This window comes from Lissotriton vulgaris, chromosome 2_1 (genome assembly GCF_964263255.1).
Source record: "Lissotriton vulgaris chromosome 2_1, aLisVul1.2, whole genome shotgun sequence".
NCBI lineage: Eukaryota > Metazoa > Chordata > Amphibia > Caudata > Salamandridae > Lissotriton > Lissotriton vulgaris.
Window position 1 is genome coordinate 505157904 of NC_141687.1, and position 22238 is coordinate 505180141.

At 46.5% G+C, this 22238-nt stretch overlaps 1 protein-coding gene across 1 annotated transcript in view; it reads right to left on the reverse strand.

The window, feature by feature from the left end:
- The window catches only part of DNAH7 (dynein axonemal heavy chain 7), a 1812153-nt gene that overhangs the window by 1495836 nt on the left and 294079 nt on the right, over window positions 1-22238 (reverse strand). The window contains exon 13 of the mRNA XM_086955398.1: window positions 9959-10086. Coding sequence (XP_086811524.1) covers window positions 9959-10086 — 128 coding nt within the window. The remainder of the gene's footprint in view (window positions 1-9958; window positions 10087-22238) is intronic.

The window sequence follows — 22238 nt, forward strand, 5'->3', positions numbered from 1 at the left end:
ACATTCACCCCAGTACAGAGATTGGGCCTAAATTCATCGTATTTTTTGCTCACCAGGTCATTCCAGTTTGGACCCAGCCATATGAAAAGCAGTCTTGACCCTGTGGACTATGGGACAGTCAAGCCCAAACTGGTTCTAGGTGTAATCAACTGTAGAATATCATTGAATCAACAAATTAGCTTTGGAAAGAAAACAGCATAGGATCTAGGTGCAATCAAATAGACTACACTATTGTATCCAAAAATTTACTAAAATAACATAGTGTCAGTTAAACTCAATAAAATGGCTACGCCTTGGAACATCCTCCCCCTCCACCTCAGAGCCTCCAGCAGTTCAGAAAGGACCTCCCAGACCTGGATGTTCAACCAATAGGAGATAAGGCAGCAAGATCTCTCAGCGCCTAGAGACCCTCACAGGTGGCACAGCCGCGCCATACAAATCCTGATTGATTGATTGAAGGTATCAGAATAAGTTAGACAGAAAAGATTCAACGTACAACAGCTGATCCAATTACTGCTGAAATTAATTAATAATCCTAATAGACCCATGGAAATTTATAGGAAGATCAGGTCACTAAATTAGAAACATGGTTTAAGAGAAAAACTGTTTTTTTGTTGCAGTCGTTGCTAAGCCTAATATGTTTGGGCTGAATAAAGATATAGTGGAAAATCCCTTTATGGGCAAAAAAAATAAAACCAACAAATATAGTGTGGTAAAAGCTATTATGCCATCTATCTACGTGATCTTGTCCCAAAATGCACATTACTGGTACCACCTTACCCGTACATAAGAGGAAAGTTAAACACTTAAGAGCTATTAGGAACAAATGCAGGATCATTTATTCATTGAATATGTGTAGAAGCTGTTTCTAGTTCGAGGCCGCTGGCTCACCAAGAATCTTCCTCCCTTTGTCCCTATCATACCTCTGCTAGGCCTTCTTAAAAGTCTGTGTTGCCTCACCAAGCGTGATTTTAGGCCTTGGAAGCAAGCCAAACTTTCCACTCTGGGTGACCAATTCCAAAACGGCCAGATCCTGTACTTCGAAGCTCTTATGGAACAATTTGCTATTCAGGGAGGTCAGTTTCAATGTATATGGCCTGATACATACCATCTTCTGAGGTTTATAGTAGGTGGAGGACTTGGAGCCAGCTAGCCACCATCTGGCGAATAGAAGATTTGTTACATGGCTATCCGTGGCATTCTTCACTCACACACAAATCTCATAACAACACTTGACGGATATCTGAGAGACAGAATTCAGCAGCTTCCTCTATTACAAGGAATGGGTGGGAGCCCTAGAGTATCCCTGTAGGGTTCCTGCAATGCTTCAGACTCCTACACTAGATGTGCCTCCCTGGCCACAGACTTTAACAATATGTTATGGGAATGTCCTACCCTGCACTCATACAGGGCTGAGGTGACACAGAAACCTTTAATAATCAAGCTTTCTGAGAATGGTCTTGTGGGAAGTTGGGCTGCTGGCTGTTCGATCCTTGGATCTGTCCCTAATCATCACGAAGCATATGATTACATTGAAATAAATAAAATCCATTGCCTACTACAAGTGAGGCCTGGTGGCAAACAATGAGGTTGTGGGATGGGGCAGAGGATATGATTTTACACAAAGAGGAGGATAAGGTCTTCCGCTGTCATTCAATTGCTCATGAATGGGACCTGCTCTAGTCAAATTTTATGGACCCTCACATTGAGAGCTTCTCTTCACCATCAGCCCCTACTCAAGGCAGCACCTATGACCCTTTCTTTCCAGAACTCGCTACTTGGCACATAAATCCGGTTTCTCTAGCTTGTTTTAAAATATATTTTGATGTGGGGGTGCTGGTATCAAGCTTCTTCCCCCCCTCGGGCCACTGGCTTCACCTAAGGGCCTTTCTCCCATAGTTAGATCTTGGTTTGACGGAATATGACAACTATTTACTCATTCATCCCTTCCGACATTCTAGAACCCCTGTTCCACCCCAGGTCACCGGGGTACCCCTCGACCTCCCCCTTACCTTTCCTACGCAGCTTTTTCCTTTTTCACATTCTGTAGGAAAGTTTGTAACCTCACATATACTGAAGGGAATCTATGCTATGTTCGTACATCATTGTTTGTCATACAATGTCTTGATATACACACTGGTGGTGGGAGGAATAACAAATGTATGCACAGAGTCCTATGCGGTATACCTCGCCAACTCCTTTTGTAATAATTCTCATTGTATTGTGAACTACCACTGTTTACTTCAAAATCAATACAAAAACTTACCAAAATACAAAGGAGTAGAGGCTGTTTGACCTGAACCTGGAGAAGGGATTAGATGTACATTTGCAATAATGAGAACATGGATTGTACCTTTCTTTCTCTTACGTTTTAGAAGGTTGTCTTTTTTTTATTTTTAGAATAGGAGAAAAACTATTTTGTTTCTTTGTGTCTCCTCATTTTTTTTAATTTAAACACGACTAAGAAGAACATGGAATATGCATACAAAATATAGGAATTAAAAATGATAAAAAATAGAAATCATTGATGAACTATCCCTGTTTTACCCATGTAAATGAAATATCATTTTCAAAGGGTCTCATCATGTTGATATCATGTGGCCACTGGGGCTGTATTAGATGTATATTAGGTATATTTGATCAGAACTTCCTTATTAAGGGAATAGCCTACACAAATTAAAAAGAATTATATATACAACTATGATATCCTTTACAAACTTTAATATGGGCAATATTAGGAGACTGTACCAGAATGATTTTATCTTTAGTATTGTAATTTTTATTAGAGATTAAGAGAACTAATTTCTGAACCAGGGTTTTAATGCTGAACTTTTGAATTGTAGTGTTACAGCATTTTCCATGGTCTTTGAAATCATGTGATGTTATCCTTTTTTAAATTATTTAGAAACAAAATGGCGTCTGGAATAGCCAGTTTTTGGTTCATGTAGAAAATCATTTCAGATCAGATCAGGACATCAATAGACAAAGTAAACTACTGTTTCTCTTCTCCCCTGCCATGTGGATGGTTTCTAATATTGGGGCTGCCTCATAGAAGGTTGACGTCTGTTAAGTTTAGATCTCAATTTCAAGACATTATAAAAAAGGCTTATTTGTGGCTGATAACCCAAAGACTTAGCACCATGCCTACACTACTTCAAATTTTACAGTGCACAGTGTATAATCAACTTTGTCTCCAAATATCTACTCTCCATCCAAAGGTATATCCAAAATACTGGAAAGAAAATCTAATAAAACCCACACATTCAAAGCCATAAGTGACAAGCAAGTAGCCATTACTCTCTCAATATGGTTGAATCTTCACAAGCTCTGGAATCCTAACTACGCCTCTTATGTACTGGGATATTTACACATCTAGTCGTCATGGTGCGATGTCGGTGTGCCATCAGAGGAAATAAGTGACGCCCTGATCACTATCAGTGCTTGAATAAAGCTGGCAGGGTGGCTGTCTGTCACTTTAATATTTCAAATATTGGAAATATCCAAAGTTAAGGTGATTAATTAGAAAATATGTTCAGCAGATAAGCGGAGATGTTCAATGATAAAAGGCACAAAGCAGCCTAAGAGAAGCGTCCCTCACTGCCCACAGTACTGTAAATATTCTGATCTGTTGTTTATTTGAATGCAGTGGCCCTGAGGCATGATATTTGCACCAACAAATGGCCCTTTTTCACTCAAATGCGACTGTCTCCAAATTCATCAAGGTAACTATAGTATATGAACTTGATTAATATGACCAAGTTATACATTCATATTGTCACCCACTGACCGGGTGTAAGAAAGTAGACTAGTTTTCCTTCCTGGGTTTTAATGTTAAGCATGGAGCCGGAGACCGCAGATCCTACTGCAGGCTTTCCCTTTGGTAAGCCCGGCCATACCCTTACGACCCATCATCTTAGTGGTTATGGAGGCAAAGTAAAGGGATCTCAAACATTACGAATATTCTCCCAAACCATCAGTAGCAAGATGGAGGATGCCGATGGGATAAGGGTGGGATAAGGAATTAAAGTGTTGAGGTCTCCAAAACCTAGATGTCCTCTAAATGAATGGGCTTGTATTTTTGCCTTGTTTCCTTAGTTCATTTATGCAAGTAATGTACTTCGCGTTTGTCAATACCGTTTCAGGAACTCTCCCTACTTACGTTATAAGGCACATGCCTTTGTAGGAGTACTGAGGCTGTGAAGGTGTCAGCATCAATGTAAGGCAACCCTTCACGGTGAGCAACAATAGAAGATCAGTGTGATAAAGACACACTTCGATATCATAGTAGGTGCATGTGGTCTAGCAGCAAGATACAAAAGAAGCATTGGCAAAGGCAATAGGTCTCACCTATGAGATCTATTGGCTTTAGCAATGTTTTGCAGCCATGCAATATGGCAGCACGGATACATTGCATTTGGCTACAACTAATTTCAAAAAGTGCTATGACACAGCCAAGGCTAATGTGCTATTTTTTTTAAGTGCATTAGCATAAGGTAAAATATATATTGTCAATGGATGCTGGGATTGTGGAAGTGCTGTAACTGTTATTTTGCTGTTATAGAAACAATAAAATGGCGCACAAGCGAGCCTCAATCCTTTCAATAGACCTGGAAAAGGCCTTTGATACAGTTAGTTGGGACTATCTGTTTGAGTGCATGCGAAGAATGGGCTTGGGGGAGGGTTGGCTCAAATGGATCAAAATACTGTATGCTTGCCCAACCGCAAGAGTCAAAAAGGGTGGGACAGCCCAATAGGAGATTTCACGCGGCACACAACAGGGCTGCCCACTGTCACCTGTGGTATTTGCTCTGGTGATGGAGCCACTGGCAGCTTTGTATCGGTGGGGTGGGATTGGAATGGGGCTGGCACTCGATGGCCGCTACCATGTTATATCCCTATACACGGACAACCTTTTGGTTTACTTAAAAAAGGCTGTCACTGGATCAGACACCGCCCTACGACTCCTGGAACGATTCACCACCCTGACCGGATTGCGAGTCAATACAACTAAAATCTATCTTTTCCTAGTGACAGGACATCTGATGAGACCCCCGACACTCCTGAGCGATCCCGACTGGGCCCAAACCACGTTTAAATATTTAGGCATCCATATCTATCACTCACTAGCTGACATGAGAGAGGGTAATTTGGATAGAGCACTTAGGTCACTCAAATCCTGCGTAATGTTTTGGAGCTCTCTGAAATTGAGCATATTGCTGACTATAATGGTCATGTTATTTAGACTACTATACCATTTTGCAAACCTCCCGTTGGTGCTGCCCAGAGGCTGGTTTGCCCCCCTAAACTCCCTAGTGTGAGACCTAATATGGGGAAATGGCTGCAGCAGAGTCTCTTTAGTGACACTACAGTGCTCGATGGGGAGTGAATGACTGGGGGTTCCCAAATTCGAATTTTATTACCTAGCCTTCCAGCTGTAGTGGTTAGCACAGTAGCTGGGGGGGTCAACACAGAAGGAACGTTCCTGACAGCAGTAGGTGAGCACCCCACACTACTATTAGCTAAAATACTAGATCATAATGTGGCGAACCCATATCGATTGGTACGGTAAACTGTGGCACTGCAGTGTTGGAGGAGGACTATGTCCAGGCTAGTAGAGGCTCCTCAATACACAGATATTTACCTCTGAACAGCTAACCGACTGGATAGAAGCGGGCTTGCAGATGGTGGGAAACTGCTATCAGGAAAGGACCCCCTTGTGGAATTGGTAGAAAAATATGGGCTTCCGAGGGGGCCAGTTACTAAGATATGAGGCTTTAGTTCGCACCTTCCGAGATTTATGGGGCGGTGATAAGGAAGAACCAAAAACTCACCCTATGCTGCATGCACTGCTTTCTCTGGCAGCCGAGAGCCATCAGGTCAAATAGTTTCATATGGGCCTAGAAGAGGCGTCCCTGAAGCCATTAACTAAAATTAGAGATCCCTGGGAACAGGCCCTACATAAGCAATTTACTGATCGGAACTGGGGGAGGATTCTGATGTCACCTAAGATAATATCGCCGAACTCGAGGCTGAAATACATTCTGTTCAATTACATACATATGACCTATCTGACTACGCACAGACTAAAGATAATGCACGGGGGAGAGATGCGGAATTGTCCGAGGTGCGACCAACAAGACGTAGGTTTGATGCACATGGTATGGTCCTGCTTACTACTGCACCCGTTGCGGTCTGAAGTGGCGAGATTGGCGAGCGACACTTGAGAAATCGCTGGATGTTCTGTGGAATTATGCCTGTTGGGCCATAATGGAAAGTAGGGAATATATTTATTGACCTGGCCATGGCCCTGGCCAAGAGATGAGTGGAGATGGCCTGGAAGCTAAAAAAGCTTTAACACCTTCGCTGCTCATGATGAGCTCAGCTCGTCATGAGGCACAGTGGAGCTGTGCTTATGACGAGCTGAGCTCGTCATGAACAATGGAGTTCACCAAGGATCAGCACAGGAGGGGAAAACCATTAGCAGCCAAGGTGTTAAAAGAGTATCAAGCCTGTTTTAAATCTGCTAGGGCGGACTATGTTTCCTCCACCATCTCTAACACAGAAATGTTTGCGTACCTTATTTACGATGATCAAAAAATGTGCTGGTTCTGATACATAGCCCATACCTCCTATTTTAGATGAACCACAATGCGACAATCTTGCCAACTTTTTTGTAAATAAAGTGGAACAAATACATTTGTCACTTTGCAAAACCCAGTTAACTGTCCCTTCTCCACTGACTTCTGTCAGTGAACTTACCTGCACGGTTGAACTGATCACTAAGTTAGAATCCTGGGTGCCTCTTGATATTAATTATTTTAAAAAGATCTTAGGCAGTATTAAATCAGGCTCCCCTTGTGATTTTCTTCCTGTCTCAATACTACAGCAGCTTGATTTACCATTGATGTTATTAATCATAGAGCTACTCAATGCTTCCTTATAAGAGGCTACGGTTCCATACGCCTGGAAGCACGATATGGTTCTTCCCCTCTTGAAGAAGGCTAATGCTGATTCTGCCCAGCCATCAAATTTTAGGCCAATGTCTTTGCTCCCTATTTACTCTAAAATTCTGGAAAAGCACATACATCTACAACTAACTCAGTTTATTGAATCCTCAAACTATTTACATCCTTCTCAGTCCGGCTTTAGAGATAGTTTTTCGGCTGAGACAACTCTCCTTGGAGTTACAGAAATGGTAGGACAACGCCTGGACTCTGGGGACACAGTGGGTCTTATATTAATCGATTTGAGCGCCGAGCTTTGACACGCTATCTCACACCGTGTTAATCCTTTAAGTCCCTGGCATTCCTGGCCCGGCACTTGGTTAGTTTTCATCTTGTCTCACCAAGTGGACATTTCAAGTCTTTTCAACTAAGGCTACTTCTGAAATCTATTTCTCTCCGCACGGGGCTCCCCAGGGTTCTATTTTAAGCCTGTTTTTGTTTAGCATATAAATTAAACCTCTGGCAGTGATCACAGAAGAGGCTGGGCTGCCCCTCTTCTCTTACGCGGACGATACCCAAATCATTTTTCCCTTTCATCTGAAACGTTGTCCGGAGCATCAGTTCTTCTGGCCGGTTTGAGTAATATCGCATCTTGGATGCAGGCTAATTTACTCAAACTTAACAGCGAAAAGACTGAGGTCCTGATTTTGGGTAAAAATAAACATCTCTAAGGCCCCCAGCACTGGCCTACTGAAATGGGTACCCTACCCCAGCCTACCCATCAAGTCTGCAACTTGGGATTTATTATCGATGACAAATAATCAATGAAACAACAGGCAGTGAAGGTGGCAGCCACGTGCTTAAGCATCCTAAAATGGTTGAAAAAAATCATTTGGATCTTCCCCAGCCATACCCAAAAAAACGTGGTCCAGGCGCTTGTGACCTCCAGGCTGGATTACAGGAACATCCTCTATCTGGGGGCTGATAAGGATGTAATACGGAAGCTACAGGTGGTTCAAAATTCAGCCGCAAGAATGCTTTGCCACATTTCTAAAACATCTTCAACCTCTAGCGACCTGAGAGATCTGCATTGGCTTAGGATTAAAAGCCACACCAAGTTTAAAGCCTTGGTAAATATGTTCAAGATCAAGGCTGGCACTTCTCCTCAATATCTGCAAAATCTGGTTCATCCTTATTTACCCTCCTATTTGTTACGCTCAACTACCCAGGAAAAAATCACGGTTCCCAGAGTCAAACTTACGAGGATGGGAGGTAGCTTGTTTCCTTCCCTATAGGTGGCCTATAGTTGAACAGTGGAAGGAACTGATGCAGTCCTGAGAAAGCCTATTATTAGTAAATGGCGACGACTGGGGGAATGGTGAAGCGCAGATACCAGACAGAATTTTCATAGACACTTAGGAAGCAATACACATGGCTAAAAACTGCCTCTACACGTGGAAACTATAGCACTTTATACACTGTTGCTCCAACCCCCACATGGCTGCAGCGGATACATAGAAAAGATACCTTACACTTTGACCGATCGCTTGACGCCCGCTGGCCTCCCCCCCATCCATCATAGACCGGAGATACTCACCAACGTTTTTTTGCGCACCAAACAAGTTGTACTTATTCCTTTGTAAGTTTGTGGCCAGTTTCTATGCACTGCTGTTTGTTTTTTATGGGTGTAACTATGCTGTGCATTCCCATTAGATCAGTGACATATAAACGCACACAGGACACGTTTGGCCCTAGTCAGCCCAGATTACACTATAAGTACCACCCAGACATCAACATTGAAGGGTAATGCAAACAAAATGTTGAGTACTTCACTGTTACCAAGTTACAATTAATGTCCTTGTAAGAATGTAAACAGATGTACTGAATGCCTTACAGCCCCCCTTTCTACTTATGCATGTGTATTAGAAATGTTTTAAAAAAAATACAAATAAAATACTTTTTTTTAAAAGGGCATTAGTGCTGGATTCATCGTACTCCATTTTATATATATATATATATTTTTAGCTGTGCTGCACAGCAGTCATGCTGCTATACAGCAGGGCTGCAATTCATTGCCAAAGTCGGCAATGCCCACGCTGTACAGTATGAACAAAAGGCAATGGAAGAGTCAATAGTCTCAAAGGCAATAGCTATTGATTTTGCCAATGATTCTTAGTCTCGACACACACCATCTGATTCTGAGCTGGTCAGATAATCTCCACATTAGTGAAGAAGAAATAAATATTACATTTGGCAAAAAAATCCTATAACCTACATAAAGCAATTGAACCCATGTCCATGTTTTAATAAAAATACATTTGGAAGCAGATAACATCTGTTGTCACAATAAACAGCCATTTCAAAGGACAAAATGGCTTCTTTGAAGTTTGAGTGGCATTGTAAAACAGAGGATGCGGTGTAACGGCTGGACTTTGGAACTGGGGAACTAGGTTAGAGTCTCACAGTCAGCTCAACATCCTGTGATTCTGGGCAATTCACTTAATCTCACCATGCCTACCAAAAAATGAGTGTTTCCTTGTGTAATGTGATTAGTGATCATGTAAAGCACTCCAATACCTTTGTGTCCAGTTCGCATTATATAAAACTGCAAACAAAACGTTTAGCTAAAAATGGAAAGTGTTCAACAAGGACAACAGAGAAGAAAAAGAAATAAAAGTAGTACCTGAACAGTGTGATCAGTGGAAGGACAGCAATCAAGCTGAAACAATCAGTACTTAGTCAATGCTCCAGCAAAAAACAAAGGAAGTGAAGCCAACAGCCACTGACCATTAGAAGGCAACAAATAAGAGTGACAAGTAAGCCAACAATGTTAAGCAACCGGCGGGCTGCAAGCCTCTTGTTTTATAAAATACCTCTCGCAAGTGAGAGCGCATTGCTGTCTTAGGTGAAAACTAAAAAGACAAAATATGCTTCTCCAATGTTCTCAAGAGCTCGACATATACACATTAAACAATCAAGCAGCTTGTTTATGTCACTTTCCCATTGATACTTACTTCCTGTTTGCTTCCTGGTGATCTTGAAACATTTTGTCGATCAGTTTTCCACAAAGTGCCTCAGAACGCTTAGCCAGGGACCTGATCAGTTCATCACAGTGGAGTTCAAACATTCCTAATCGGATGAACTGCAATCAAAAACATAAAGAATGTTTACGATTACTAGAATACCGACGATCAATATAAATAATATGCATCAGTGTGTGGAATTGAACGCCCTGGAAGGTTTCACAGAAAGGCATTTAAATCTAAAAGTACCGATTGAAATAAATGCGTTAACGTTGATAAAAACTCTCCAGGGATAGCACGCAAAAAAATACTTGAGAACAATATAGATGTACAGTCTAATAACTGAATAAGATAAAGGTCAACAGCGATATCACCAATCATATGACATCAATCAATCAATCAGCAAAATTTGTAAAGCGCGCTACTCACCCGCTAGGGGCTTAAGGTGCTGGGAGGAGGGGGAGCCGCTACTGCTCGAACAGCCAGGTCTTGAGTTGCTTCCTGAAGGAGAGATGGTCCTGGGTCAGCCGAAGGTGGGTGGGGAGGGAGTTCCATGTCTTGGCCGCCAGGTAGGAGAAGGATCTTCCTCCGGCGGTGGTTCTGCGGATTCGTGGGATGGAGGCGACGGCGAGGCTGGCGGATCGAAGCTGGCAGGTGGGTGTGTAGAATGTGAGGCGGCTGTTGAGGTATTTGGGGCCCGTGTCTTGGAGAGCCTTGTGTGTGTGGGTGAGGAGCCTGAACGTGATCCTCTTGCTGACGGGGAGCCAGTGGTGGTTTCTCCCCCGCCACGACCGAGATGGTCGTGGCAGGGGATGTCCAGGATGAGTCGTGCCGAAGCGTTCTGTATGCGCTGGAGTCTTTTCTGGAGTTTGGTTGTGGTTCCCGCGTAGAGGGTGTTCCCGTAGTCCAGTCGGCTGGTGACGAGGGCTTGGGTGACCGTCTTCCTGGTTTCGGTGGGGATCCACCGGAAGATCTTACGGAGCATGTGCAGGGTGTTGAAACAGGATGACGAGACGGCGTTGACTTGTTTGGTCATTGTGAGCGAGGAGTCCAGGATGAAGCCCAGGTTGCGTGCATGGTCCGTTGGCTTGGGGGTGGAGCCCAGGACCGGGGCCACCAGGAGTCGTCCCAGGCAGAGGGGGAAGGTCCCAGGATGAGGACTTCTGTCTTGTCTGAGTTCAGTTTCAGGCGCCGGAGCTTCATCCATTCCACGACGTCTTCCATTCCTTCCTGGAGGCTGGTTCTGGCGGTGGTGGGGTCGTTGGTGAGGGAGAGTATCAGCTGGGTGTCGTCAGCATAGGAGATGATGTTGAGGTTGTGTTGGCGTGCGATGGCTGCAAGGGGGTCCATGTAGACGTTGAAGAGGGTGGGGCTGAGCAAGGATCCTTGTGGAACGCCGCAGATAACTTCGGTGGCCGCGGAGCGGAACGGGGGAGGCGGACTCTCTGGGTTCTTCCAGCGAGAAACGATTTGACCCACTCCAAGGCTGTTCCTTGGATTCCGGTGTTGCTGAGGCGCTGTACTAGGGTGCGGTGGCATACGGTGTCGAAGGCTGCAGAGAGGTCTAGGAGGATGAGGGCGGCTGTTTCCCCTTTGTCGAGCAGGGACCTGATGTCGTCGGTAGCTGCGATGAGGGCGGTCTCGGTGCTGTGGTTTGCTCGGAACCCGGACTGCGGGGGGTCGAGGGATCCGTTTGTCTCGAGGAAGGCGGAGAGTTGTTTGTTAACGGTCTTCTTGATGACTTTGGCAGGAAAAGTCAGGAGCGAGATGGGGCAGAAGTTCTTGAGGTCCATGGGATCCGCGGTGGGTTTCTTCAGGAGGGCGCTGAGCTCGGCATGTTTCCAGCTCTCCGGGAAGGTGGCGAAAGCGAAGGAGCAGTTAATGATGTCCCGGAGATGGGGTACGATGATGGTGTCTGCTTTGTTGAAGATGTGGTGTGGACAGGGGTCAGTTGGGGAGCCAGAGTGGGTGGTGTTCATCATGCGGGTGGTGTCTTCGGTGCTGACTGGGGTCCAGGTGCAGAAGGTGGTCGTGAGGGGCACTGGTTCGGTGGTGCCAAAGATGTTGTGTATGTCGGCGATCTTGCGGTGAAAGAACGAGGCGAGTGAGTCGCAGAGGTCTTGCGAGGGTGTGATGTCGTTGGTTCCGGCGCTGGGGTTGGAGAGCTCTTTAACAATGCGAAGAGTTCCTTGCTGTTGTGGGTGTTGTTGTCCAATCCTTCTTTGAATGTTGTCCTCTTGGTGGTGCGGATCAGCTGGTGGTGTTTGTGGGTGGCGTCCTTGAGGGCGGACATGTTTTCTGGTGTCTGGTCGTGGCGCCATGCTTTCTCGAGGGTGCGGCAGGTTTTCTTGGAGTTTATGAGGTCGTTGGTGAACCACGAGGCCCTCTTGCTGCCGGGTCTGCTGGGAGGGTTCTTCAGCGGTGCGAGGTCATCGGCGCAGTTCTGTGAACCACTGAGTGAGGTTGCGGGCTGCTTCGTTGGGGTCCTTCGTGTTGGTGGGAGGGTTCTGGCTGAGGGAGTTGGTGAGCTGGTCGGTGGTGATCTTGCTCCAGCTTCTGCGGGGAACCTGTTGCGGGTGGTGGTGGGTCCTGGTTCTCTCGAATTTGAAGTGGACGCAGCTGTGGTCTGTCCAGTGTAGTCCGGTGGCGTGGCTGAAGGAGATGTGCTTGCTGGAGGAGAAGATGGGGTGTAGCGTGTGGCCGGAGTAGTGGGTAGGGGTGTTCACCAGTTGCTTGAGTCAGAGGTTGGCGAGGTCGTCCAGTAGGGCTGTGGTGTTGCTGTCATTGTAGTTCTCCAGGTGGAAGTTGAGGTCCGCTAGGAGGATGTAGTCTGAGGAGGTTAGGGCGTGCTGGCTGATGAAGTCTGCGATGGCTTCGCTGAATTAGGTGCGTGGTCCCGGGGGTCTGTAGATGAGAGCACCCCTGAGGGTGGTCTTGGGGTCGGTGTGCATCTGGAAGTGAAGGTGCTCGGCGGCGGTGAGGGTGTCGTCGGAGTTGGTCGTGATGCGGATGGTGTTTCTGTGGAAGATGGCGATGCCTCCTTCGGGTGATCTTGTAGCCATCCGGGACGGCTATGGCAATGTCGGTGGCTGAGGAGGCGTTCATCCATGTTTCTGTCAGGAAGGCGACGTCTGGTGAGGTTTTGTCGAGGAGGTTCCAGAGTTCGACGGCGTGTCGGCAGGATGCACTTGAGATGATTGTTGCTTGTGTCTACCTTGGCGGGTGCGGTGCAGGTCATTACCTTTATCCAGTCCATTCAATTTGTTTTTCTTGGGCAGTGATTGGCTAGTTGGTTTGCTTATCCTTGTAAAGATGGACCCATGTGACCCATTACTTTCCAGGTCCAGTTATTGGGTACAGTTCCTCTGTGTGTAATGTACCAGCAAGACTGCAAGTATACAGCAATGATTTTATAACGTAAATTCTCTTTGATTGCACTCTCAAACACTGTTTCCCCCAGCTGCCCACTCACTGTTCAGTTGCATCTGGACAATGAACCTTGGTTACCTTGGAGAGATCCACAGATTTCACCACACATTTTCCTTCGTTGTGCAGATTATTGGTTTGTCAATTGCCATTAGCAAGTTTGTCAGAATAATTTCATTTGGCAGAGTTAAGTTCTGATAACTATGCAGCAGGTTTCGGTTAGGGTGGATTATTGCCTCAGAAGGGCTTGTTAAGTCAGAGTGAAAAAGCAGTGGACTTTACATAGGGCATAATCCTAGGTCACTCCTAACTGATGGTCACACAGTACCTTGCTGGACACTGCAGAGGGCATCAGTGAACACCGAGCCAGCCAATGATTTGCTGCCCTTTTACAATCCAAGCCGTAGACTACTCCTAGACCCCCTTAAACTGGAACATTCATAGCAAGAATATTCCGTGCAGGGATCGTCAGAGGTTTGCCTGCCTAAAAGAGATGATATTGAAATCGATCTCCTAGAAAAGACCAACTTAACCAAACATATGATGTTAATATTATGAGCTAAATGGACTGGCGCTACCTAGGAAGCTTTTCAATCGTCCTATGTTAGAGGAGTCAATTGCCTACAGGCAGAAGTATGATCAACACTCTAGTTGTTTTTTTTTGCTTGTCACTTGCTTGTCACTAGCACGAGAGCATTTAAATTGATGATCTAGATGAAGGGACTGTATTGTCCAGCATACGGCTGTGTGCCGAAACGCGTAGACCATCTAATCACTTGCACTATTTGCACTTTAAAAACGTAAGAAAAATGAAATAAATCTTAGGCCGTACCTGTCTACGAGTGCCATGTTTCTCATCGGAGGCAATGAGATCGTGAAAGCATATATACACAAAATTGAATAAACTGAGCACTGCTCAGACCCACTCAGATGCTCATGAACTCACACACAGACCCCTTCAGACTCATACACCCAACCAGTGAAATCCAGCAGTTATAGTTACCTGAGCTAACTATAACATATGCCCCTGCAATGCACTGCTTATGACCTTACATATTAATTCATCCATGATATGGTCAGCGGGGAGAAAGACCGCCGCCCCCAACAGGATCAAGTAGCCCATCTGGGCAACAGTCATAGCCTAAACCCTAGAATGAAGGTGGTGCCTCTGGAGTCACTGCCGTAGGAATTAGGATGTCGCTTCCCCTCAGCCTGTTATGGCGGTCCTACCGCCATGTAAAGGAAGACAGAAAGGGACTTTGGGGGGCCTAAGCAAGGCCCGATGGGCCTCTGTTATGGGGCAAGGGGGACACATATGGTGTCCCTCCAAACATCTGTGCACCATGTGCCAGGCTCCACATGGGGCCTGGCACATGGTGCATGGATGTTTAAAAACATCCCTTTTTCAATTGCCGCTTGTGCTGCTGCCCTTTTCTGAGTCACAGCTCAAGCTTCAATTAAAAAGGGGATATTGCCACCTGCCTACAAGGTGGGCTGGACCATCAACAACTTGTTGGTCAGTCCCAATCCTGATACTGCCATCGTAATGACCCGCTAAGTCTGCTCCCATAAGGAATGAGATTTAAAAATGCTCTCATCGGTTGGGAGCAGTCTTGTGTTCTGTTTCCCTGCCCGCACTGAACACATATTGCTCTCATCTGGAGCAGCATAATTAGCTGAAGCAATGCTGGCTCCTTAACCACACAGGGAGCCGGTTGGGGCCACGGGGTCTCCGAAAGCGTGCTTGGTGGGTGCCTTGTGTGGGCATCCGAGCATCCACCTATTTATAATGCAGGCCCGAAGAATGAGGTCCCTGGGGCCAAATATGCTTGGGGAAGAAGGCCGCACACACCGTTCCCTTTGTAAAAGTACCCTGCCCTGAGGGATGGGGTACCCAGTGCCTAATAAGGCACACGGAGTGAGGTTACACTGCGCACCCCTTTTTTATTACATTTCACCCCGTGGGATGGTGTCTCCGGGCCTATTAGGGCTCAAGGAAGGGGGCTGCCCACCCTCTCTACTTAGGTTTTGGCCCCAGTGAATAGGGTCCCAAGTGCCTAAGAAGGCTTCTGGAGGGAGGCCAGATTAAGTGCATTAGGCTCCAAGGATGGGGTCCTGGGACCTAGTATGGCTCGGGGTGTGGAGCTGCACGCTTCGCTCCCCTTAGATTTTGGTCTTGGGGATAGTCCCGGGGATGGAGTCCCGGGTGTCAGGGAGGGTGGATGCAGGCCCAACTCCTCTTAATATATCTGTTTTGGCCCCAGGGGACCTATGTTGCATACAACAACAGCTCTGCACGGTGTGGGGTTGGCATTCTGCTGGGGGTTTGACCAAAGAGCCTGGAAGCAGGCCAAACCATGTGACCAACCCAATGCTTTGCACCGCAAAAGTTTATGCGCAGAGTGGGATTGGTTGCCAGCTGGGAAACAGAGCCTGCAGCCAACCACATGCCATGCACAACCAAAGGCAGTGCGAAGTGTGGTGTTGGCTGCCTGCAGCCAGCCCCCTGCTGTGTAGGACCGGGGGCTGTGTGATGTCGGCTTTACGTATGGCAATAAAATATTACTTTATGTTAAAAAAAAATAGAAATTCAATGAAAAAAACAAAGGCTAAAGTAAGTTTAAAGTTAGGTGTGACAAAAAGATCTGTTTTTGCGGTGCATGGCGGGGGCCCAACTTCTAGTTAGCTCTGCTATCTATAACTGGTGAATTTCTGTGTTTTTTTGAAGGTCAAACATTAATGCTGTCAATGAAATATTCACCTACTATATTGTCACTTTAACCTTTAGTTATTTCAGTGAATTTCTAAGATTTATTTCATTTAAAAAAGTGTCCTTTCATCACCATACATATATAGTTACTTTAACGTTCAGTTGAAAAAATATATATATATTATTTGTGGAGAGCCAACTCCATGCTACACACTGCCTACGGGGGTCTGAAGTTGAATGCTGGGTCTGGTGCAGAAATCCCCACAGACCAGGCTATGCACCCAACTATAACTGGTGAATTTCTGTGTTTTTTTCATTTCAAAAGCTTAATGTGAGATATTCACCTAACTATAACGTCACTTTAAACTTTGTTTTTTTAGGTTCAAATCTTTTATTAAAATGTATAAACAGACAAACAATGCCACATTGAGGAGTACGCTTCGTCATGGGCAACAAATAGCCCTGTGCAATTAACATATGAACCAGATCAAACTATTAAAAGGAAGAAAAACCCCTCCACCAACGTTCACTGTAATGTCTGGAGTTCTATTGCTTAGTCTTGTGACGTTTTTTGTTTGTCTTTCCCCAGGGCCACAGTGCCATAGGAGCGTTAGTGTCTGGTAAGTGTAATAAGCGAAGCATTTAGGGGAAGTGAGTTCACGGAATTCTGGTGTAAGTAGTATCAGGAACGGCTGCCAACGATCCCCAAACAAGGAACATTTTCCTGACAGGGTGAGGGTTATTTTCCCCATCCCTAGTATGTGCCATAAGCGTTGGAGCCATCCTGTGTGAGTGGGAGACCGGGGAGTTCTCCAATGAATCAAGATATTTTGAACAGCTGATGCCAAGGCTATTGCAATCTGGCGACCTCTCCTGGACTTAAGGGATACGTTAATGGGTGTGGTACCCCTAGAAGTACGAAGGCTGGGAATCTCGGCAGTTGGGCATATAGATACTTACTGATCTCACCCAGAATCTAAGACCAATACTGTTGTAAATGTTCGCATTCCCACAAGATATAAACCAGTGTTCCCCGTTTTCCACACCCTCGCCAGCAATCTGCCCTTTGTTTGGGGTCAACCTTATGTATTCGCTCTGGAGTGCAATACCAATAGGTAGCTACTTTCCTCAGTGTTTCAGTTAGTCCTGTATTGCTCGCTGTGTGTCGTGCCCTATGATATACACTCTCCCACTCCTTAATGCTTGGTTCCCTTCCCAGATCTCTCTCCCAGCATGCCCAGTTTGCATTGTAGGAGTGTGTATGTCGTGTAATAACATCTTGTAGATGTCCGAAATTAGCTTCTCATCCGAAGTCCTAGTTATAAGCCATTTTTGGTAGGGTGTAAGATATCACTGCACGTGTGGCCTATAATGTGGCTGTAGTGTCCAGTGTCGAAGTTGCAAATAGCATAGCCTTGCTGACTAAAGGAATCCCATAATCAGATTTGACCTGCGGAAAAGAAAGTACCCCCTTGTAACCTGGGCACGGGGTCTCGCCCTGCAGAGGGGCCCCCTTTAATGATGTACGACCCCCCCCCCCTCTTGTCTCCACAGCCTCCTCAACTCCCTGGATGGTCAGCAACGGAAAGATATAGTTGCGACGACGAGGATGAAGAAGGATGGGGGCCCTTTAAATGGACTGAAAGCCTGATGGAGGAGGAGCCTGGAGAGCCCGTAAAAGGCGGCACTGACAGTACACAGGTGTGTTACTACACCGGAGGAGCGGACAGAGTGCAGGAGAGTGGAGAGGCGGGAAGCAGCGAGGAGGAGTGGAGCGGAGGAGCGAGTTGGTTAAGCGAGGAGAACATTGCGGAGGAGGAGAGCCCTGAACGGAGAAGACGGGACTCAGCATCATCGGATCAAGAGTCGGCGGGACCTGGGTCGTCTGCAGAGAGAGCTGAGAGTCGAGATACGGGATCTGCAAAGCCTGGAGGCCAACCCCACGAGCCGCCCAGCCGTACGCCAGGAGGGGTACGGCTATCTGAGGTACGTGAACGATTCCTGGGGTGGTGGAGGAGGAAAGGCAGACGCCTGACTTAGCTTAAGCTGAACGGATAAAACACCGGCGTCCCCCGAATAGCGTAACACTGTAACTTCACTATCACGTTTCCCTGTAGAAGTGCACCGTGCGTCACCCTCACTTCCCTCACGTACCTCTTCCCCCTCAACATTCAGTGGCCGATATACCGAAGTACTTACTTGTCCTCTCTTCTGCTTACCTCCTCGGCGGCCGGCGAGGGCGAACACTACGGAGCCTCCGGAGCCCAGCAGCAGGAGGAGGAGCCCCGTCCGGAGAAAGGAGGAGGGAGTGCTCCGAAAGACCCAACAAGAAAGGAGCCGATCACCCAGAAGAGGCGTAACGAGAAAAACATGTACCGATGAACTGTATGCCAAAATAAAAACCACTACAACCAAAACACGCCTCCTACCCATTCCTAGCCCCGCGGTAACAGTGGTGGAGAATGCGGGCATAACCTCCGTCTGTCAACCCAAGATGGATGAATTGGTGCAAGCCCTGGTACACGGACAGGAAAGACTGGAAAAGATTGCCGAGCAGCAGCTGCTCGCTGCAGAAGCAGACAGAGAGATCATTAAAGCAGCTGTCGTAGCCCGCACCCTGGACCCCCTGTTGCAACCAGTTCAGTGGCCGTGGGCGGGGTACCCCATACCATTGGAGGGGTATCTCTACAGAAATACCAGCCCGGTGAAGATCCGGACGCCTTCCTCCTTAATTTCGAGAGGGCGGCTCGGGCCTGTGGCTGGCCCTTCTTCCTGGCCCCGTTACTGGTGGGTGAGGCCCAGGCGGCCTACCAGGTGGCAAACCCGCGAGGGGACACTTCATACGCCGACATCAAAAAGATTATTTTGGACCATCTCGGACTGGACAAAGAGGCGTACCGGCTGAGGTTCAGGAAGGAGAGGGGTGTTCCAGGGGAGACGCCTAAGACCTTGTTTGTCCGCCTGAAGATGGCTGCGGATAAATGGCTCAAACCCAATGAGAGTACAAAAGAAGAAATAATGGACCGTATTTATCTTGAGCAATTTCTCGAGGCTCTCCCCTTCTCTACCCAAAGGTGGTTAAAACAACACCACGACTTAACCACCAGCCAGGCCGTCGAAATGGCCAATACCTTTTCCCGTGTTTTGACACGACAAGGGAAACCCAAAATGAATCACACTAGGGTCCTTGTGCACTAGACTATTTTACAGAACAGGGGACCCTAGACATTGAGGATGAAATAAATAATAGACATATACTTAATAGTATATATGACCTCTGCCCAGCCGGACAGGTTTTTTTAATTATGCAATTTTTTTTATGTTACTTCGTATAAATGACAGTTATACAAAAGTGGGCACAGCCTGTGACCCACAAGGGACAAGGACAAAACAAGTGACACAAACAATTATGTAGAAACGCTCAAAAGCAGTCTGTACTCAATCCTTGGTAATACAGACTAGTTTACAATCACAGCAACCCATTGTTGTTCAGAAATTATGAGGTCAAATCAACATATGGTGCATTTAGGTCGACGACGTTTCGATGCAATTACACAATACATGCATCATCATCAGGACAAAAAATAATATGTCATGTTTGTCTAGGACATTGATTACAACCACAAAGCCTCGTGAATGTTCAGAATGTCTCCATAGTAGGGATTCCGCACAGCGTTTACCAAATGGTTTCGTTTTTCGTGAGAGATAATGGAAGGTTAATTCGGCCGTTCAAAGTGACTGGTCCTGGTTAGTACTTCATATGAGGGATAGTCTGTTGCAGCATGATGGCCGGACGGGGGGATTCTGGCGGTGATCACCGCCAGAATCCCCCCGTCACTTTGAACGGCCGAATTAACCTTCCATTCCATTTGTCCTTGTCCCTTGTGGGTCACAGGCTGTGCCCACTTTTGTATAACTGTCATTTATACGAAGTAACATAAAAAAAATTGCATAATTAAAAAAAACTGTCCGGCTGGGCAGAGGTCATATATACTATTAAGTATATGTCTATTATTTATTTGATCCTCAATGTCTAGGGTCCCCTGTTCTGGAAAATACAATACCTTTTCCCGAGCACCACAGAGACCCCCAATGGCAGGGGATTCAGACAGACAGAAACACCTCTACAAAACCGAGAGGAAACCCGTAAAGATCCAGGAGGCTGTGAAACCCCGTACTTGGAAACCGGAGCCTCTGCCTCACAGTGGGCCGCAATGTTTCGAGTGTGGGACCTGGGGACACATTGCCCGACATTGTCCTCGTCGGAAACAGGAATAGGAGCCCATGGAGGTCGGGTATCTACCCCGGACCGTGTTGTACTCGGCCGAGATTGGACGAGCATATAGAGTGAGTATGGGAATCAATGGTAACCCCGTAAAAGCCCTTCTCGACTCCGGATGTCGTCAGTCAGTGGTCCAGGCCCACCACGTGCGACCCCATCAGATCATCCCCAGAGAAAAAGTATATATCAGGTGTGTTCATGGGGACGTGAAACCATATCCCGTGGCTGTGCTCCCCCTGGTTCCTCAAACAGGCATCCCCTTCCGAGTCAAAGTGGGTGTCCTGTCCTCCCTGCCAGAAGACCTAATAATAGGAACAGACAACCCTGCTTTTCTGGACATGTTCAAGCAGAGCATAACTCCCGAGAAAGGGACAAGAAGCCCCTCGCAGAAACGGAAGTCCTTGCCAGCTTTAGCCTCTCCGGAACCCTGGGTGTTGGACCGGAGTTTTCAGTTCGCCCAAGCAAATGATGCGACTTTGTTTAATGCCTGGGAGAGTGCCCACCAAACGCAGGACCAAATCCCCATTAGGTATCCACGCCTATTCATCAAAAACGACCTTCTGTACAGACAGGGAAAGGAAAACGACCCAGAACAATTACTGGTACCAATATCCTTTCGTGAGCAAGTGTTGTTCTATTCTCACTCGCATTTAGTGGCAGGCCATACCGGAGCCGAAAAAATGACTCAAAATCTGCTGAAATGTTTCTACTGGCCAGGAATATATAAGGACGCTATGGTGTATTGTCAGGAATGCGACATTTGTCAAAAACGGAACATGACCCGACCACCCACCGTTCCATTACAACCTCTTCCGATTATTGGAGTCCCTTTTGAGAGAGTAGGGATGGACCTCATAGGGCCTCTCCCCAAGACAAGAAAAGGATACCAATACGTATTAGTCATAGTAGACTACTCCACACGATTTCCCGAGGCCTTCCCGATGACGGCGACCACAACTAAGAACGTAGCAGACAAAATGCTGGAGTTGTTTTCCCGAGTTGGCTTCCCGAAAGAAATATTAACAGATCAAGGGACCCCCTTTGTATCACGCCTCATGAGAGAAGTATGTGCCCTCTTACACATACACCAAATCAGAACGGCCGTATACCACCCTCAAACTGATGGCCTAGTGGAGCGGTACAATCGCACGTTGAAGACCACCCTGCGTAAGATGTTGGAGGTAAACGGTGCGGAGTGGGACCAGATACTCCCCCTTGCGTTATACGTCATTAGGGGCCAAAAACAGAGCAGCTTGGGCTTCTCATCATTTGAGCTACTATACGGTCGGCAGCCACGGTCCCTGTTGGACATGACCAAGGAAGCCTGGGAGAGGGAAACCCCAGAAGAGGTAATAAACACCCTGGAGTATGCCCGAAACCTTCGGTCCAAATTGGGAAAATTACGAGACTTGGCGTTTGCTAACTTGGAGAAAAGCCAGACGAAACAGAAGACGATATACGATAAAGGAAAGAAATGGCAAAGACTCACAGTAGGTGACTGGGCTCTGGTCCTTTTGCCTTCCTCGACTCAAAAATTCAAAGCGGAATGGAGCGGACCATACAAAGTCATCGAAACGATTGGAAACACCAGCTATAGACTGAAAATCCGTCCACGGACAACGCATGTGTATCACATAAATATACTAAAAAAATCGCTCGGTAGACCTCCGGCGGAGATTCATCTTACGGAATCTAACATACGCGCTCCCTCTAACACCCTTGAAAAACTAGTGATCAACGAGGACTTGACGGATAACGAGAGACAGGAGCTGAAGAAAACACTGCAACGACATGCCCAAGTGTTCTCAGACATACCGGGAAAAACTCGTCTGGCAGAGCACAGTATCCATACT